The sequence below is a fragment of the Triticum dicoccoides genome, chromosome 3A, assembly GCF_002162155.2.
Source record: "Triticum dicoccoides isolate Atlit2015 ecotype Zavitan chromosome 3A, WEW_v2.0, whole genome shotgun sequence".
In the NCBI taxonomy this organism is placed as follows: Eukaryota; Viridiplantae; Streptophyta; class Magnoliopsida; order Poales; family Poaceae; genus Triticum; species Triticum dicoccoides.
In genome coordinates this window covers 523,999,932-524,003,865 of record NC_041384.1, presented here as the reverse complement: position 1 = coordinate 524,003,865, position 3,934 = coordinate 523,999,932, and the positions used below count along the sequence as shown (strand labels likewise).

The 3,934-nt window shown below is 46.8% G+C and overlaps 1 protein-coding gene across 1 annotated transcript; it reads right to left on the bottom strand.

The window, feature by feature from the left end:
* Positions 1–810: 810 nt before the first annotated feature.
* LOC119268960 (MADS-box transcription factor 32-like) lies at positions 811–3,436 on the bottom strand. The gene is made up of 7 exons (XM_037550681.1): positions 3,012–3,436; positions 2,834–2,900; positions 2,702–2,763; positions 2,468–2,609; positions 2,335–2,376; positions 1,237–1,312; positions 811–1,139 (listed from the first exon to the last, which is right to left on the bottom strand). The coding sequence occupies exons 1-7, from the start codon at positions 3,200–3,202 to the stop codon at positions 1,129–1,131; spliced, it is 591 nt and encodes a 196-aa protein (XP_037406578.1). The 5' UTR covers positions 3,203–3,436; the 3' UTR covers positions 811–1,128.
* Positions 3,437–3,934: the final 498 nt, after the last annotated feature.

Genomic DNA, 3,934 nt, shown 5'->3' with positions numbered 1-3,934 from the left:
TTCTTCATGGTTTTTACCAAGTCTTGAGTGTTGATAAAGGTCATCCTTCGACAAGCCCGTACCGTCAGGAAGGCTACAACTGTGTGTGCATAAATCAGGGTATAGACACCCATGTTTAATACACCGACAAAACCCTTGCCCTATCTTACCCTAAAAATGACCAAGATCGATAGCAAGAGGACAAGGACAACATTGTTGCACTTGGTCTAAAGGTAACACATTGCCTTGCTTCGAGCATATAACTACCCTCCTTAGCACGACTCAAGCTCCCGCCGGACAACCTTATTATATGTATGATTATTTTCTTATGGGGAGTGGGGACCCTAATAGTCCCGTTCCCCAGTGGTGGATGGGTGTGGGAAAATTTGATTATTGATCATGTAAATGGGGATAGGAATGAGATGGTGGAACATAAGGGGATGAGGATGTCCGAGGGGTCCCCACAATCTCAGGTTGGGAGGGTAGGGTCCGGGCAGGGAGCGGCGAGTAATTTTCACTTTTTATAAAGAAATAGTATTATTTTTTCTCCTTTCATCCCTGAGCTCATTTTTGTTGCTCTCTTCATTGTTTCAACTTGAGACTCTTTTCTCTTTTACTAGAATTGTTGCAAAACAGTTTATTGTTCATGATTTTTTTTTCTGCTGCTGTTGTGATCTCACTTTTTCCACGACTCAACTGCACAATTTTATATCTTCAGTTTCAAACAAAATAAAGACCGGCAAGAAATTAGAAGAAGCTGGCCAGCATGCCTGGGAATAGGATGTTTGGTAAAGGTGATAGAAATCCATAAGCAACAGAGATGAAGACGTAATCAAGAACATAACACAATAAGTGGCAGAAATCAAGAAAAACACGAATAGTCCACATTGACAAAGAACGCATGAACTAGAGCATAAGGTGACCGTTAACTACATTATTGCAATACTGGACTGGTATCACATTCCACCTATTGGAGGTACAACGCACAGCCCAGTCCAGCCTAAGCCAAACATCTCATAAGACAGTGGTCTCTTACAAGTTCATACAATCCCTTCGAAGGAAATTGCAGAATATTTCAACCTGACATAACACTCGAGCTCAAAAGCAACACTAGAGCAGAACCCCACGGCCAGAAGCTTTCACCCGTTCCTAGTTGAATCCTGCGTGCATTTGCAAACATTGCACAAGGCACACGTCAGATCTGCGACCTACTTACTTGTACTGTAACTAGGTTCTGAATCGACTGGGAGAACCTACCAAGTTTGAGGTCCAGGCCGTTGTTCAGCGAGGTGGATCCACCTTCAACGACCTTGAGGCTCTGAGCATGAGCGAGCTGTGGATAATAAAATTACATAAACATAACCAAATTGTAGCTGGATTGGTCGTGAGAAGCACAAAATATCATGAACATAAAACTCGTGGACTGATAAACATTCTTGAAAGAAACAAAGTAAAAAAAATGTAAAGAAGTTTACATGCGCCAAAGCATAGTACTTCCTCCGTAAAGAAATACAAAAGCGTTTAGATTACTAAAATAATAATCTAAACGCTTTTATATTTGTTTAAGGAGGGAGTGTACTAGCTAGCTGTCCAGTTCAGATAGGCTTGGGCAGGCTACCCTGCGGTGCACGTAGGCTAGCCTGGCCTTAGCCTCACGCCGTTGCTTGCAGGGAGTGAAAAGTTATTCCACCTCCAATGTAAAGAAGCTGCAATGAACGGGTCTACGTGTTGTAGGTCGGTAGGCTTGTGTCACTTCGTGCCTTGCAATGGAGCACTCCATTTACTGAGCGCTACCATGAGTAGGGCGAGCACGCCTCCTCCTCTTGATGGAGGCTCATTTCGGATGGAATCCTATTTTTTCTAGATGGGAAAAAGAAACGCCTATTTTTGCTACGGTCTGTGTATATCCAGGCATCTATACCAAGGTCCTATTCCATGGAACAGTCCCTCTACAAGTACGTACGGATTAAATTTCTTGACTTTTGTTCTAGAAACAGTGTGATCTATATGGCGCCCGTTTTTCAACCATAAGGATCTACTAGTGCTAAAAAGGAGTACAATAGTAAGCCTTTTTGCTTCGTTTGGGGCTCTCCAATTCAGCAACACTAGCAAAAAAAGGCTCAGGTTAAAACTAAGCACAACCGGGGCATCATCATGGAACCCTGCCACCGATGGTCATGCAACTATAAATCACCACCAGTTGCTACTTCAACTAGTACTACTACTACTATTGCTTCAGATTCATTGAAGGGTTTCAAATCTTCTGACTGGGTACTGTTTTTGTCCTGTGTGGTTAATAATAACACTAATGATGAACGCCGCAGGAACTTGGAAAGAATCTATAGAAGCGCTCACCTTGTCACACAGACCGTAGCGCTCCGCTTGTTTCCCCCTGATCTGCATGCAGCACGAAACAAAACACTGAGTCGCCGCTAAGTAGAAAATACGCAAAACGAGTCGATCGAAGAGGGGTACAGCACACACTCACCATGTTCTCGAGGTAGCTCATCTCGCCGCCGATCTTGCGGTCCTTCTCGGAGCGCACCTTGTGCATGGCCGCCTCCAGGTTGTGCTCCAGCGCCGCCAGCGACGGCACCGTGTACCGCTCCCCGTCGTCCACCGTCATGAACCTAGAGACAGATTAACACACGGCGAGTTCAGAACAGGCGCAGCGCAGCCACGCGCGCTGTGGCCGGCCATGTATGTATGTATGCATGGTTACCTCAGTTCCTTCTCCAAGAGGTCGCACATCTTGGCCACCTTCTCCAGCTCGCGGCGCCTCTCCTGCTCGATGCAAAAGGGGGCCTCTGTCAATCATCACTCTGAATCGAAGCATTGCAAAGTACTCACATACCTGGCGGATGTCGGACCAAACTTTGGTGTGCGTCGAAGCCTCGTACCTCTCGACGAACTCCTTGACACTGCCAAAGAACAAGAGATGCGTGAGCAAAACATGGGCGGGCGTACAACCAAATCAGCACATTTAAAGAGAGGTTAACTGAGCGGGTAGGCGGGTGAGGCGGTTGGCTTACGAGGGGACGGTGGGCGCGAGGTACTGGTAGAGCTTGCCGGAGGCGGAGAAGAGGAGGAGGAGGAGGTCGGCGTCGCAGAGGACGGCGAGCTCCCGGGCCTTCTTGAAGAGGCCGTCCCTGCGCTTGTAGAAGGTGGACTGGCGCTGCGTGGGGTTGTCGATCCTCTTTATCTCGCTGCGCCCTCGCCCCATCTCGCCCGTTTCCCCCCCCTCCGGCAGGCAAGGATTCTTCCCAAACTCGCAAACGCGCAGCGGAGCAGGGGCCTTTCCGTTTCCGAGACCTTGCAAGAATAGGGAAAGGTTTGGATTGCCCGCGCGAGCGACTAGCTCTCTGCTCTACTGTGCTGGTGAGTGGAGGAGAGGGATGTAACAGTTGCTGCTTGTTCGGGGTGCTGGTAGTTGGCCTTGGCCGGGATGGGTTGGGTTGGGTTTTTTCTGGTTTAATGACGGGGTGGCCCTCCGAAGTAAGACAAGATAGTCTAGTCGCGTGTCAGGCCTGGCTTTGCTTGCTTTTCTGCAGGCGTGGGAGGGAGCAAGGCTGAAACGACGGAGACGTGTCGACTGTCCTCCACCACAGTGGATGCGGCCAGGGTGGCCAAATTCACTGTTTGATCTTTTTCAAAACCATGCTTTCTAAAAAATTTGGGATCTGATCATTTTCCGTATATCATTATCCTTAGCGATAGGGTGAGGGAGGCTTATGCGAGATCTATGAGATTGATTTTTTTTTTGAAAAAAATGTATACGTTCAAACATTCTCAAAAAAATTGTAGACATACATCAGTGTTTAATGTACAACCTCAAAAAGTTTCAGCTCCTAATTCAACTCATATTAATAGAAATAAAAAAAAGACAAAATCAAATGTGAATAGTGTCAAAGTACTATTCACCAAAAGTTGTCACTGCTCATATTCAAATTTGTCT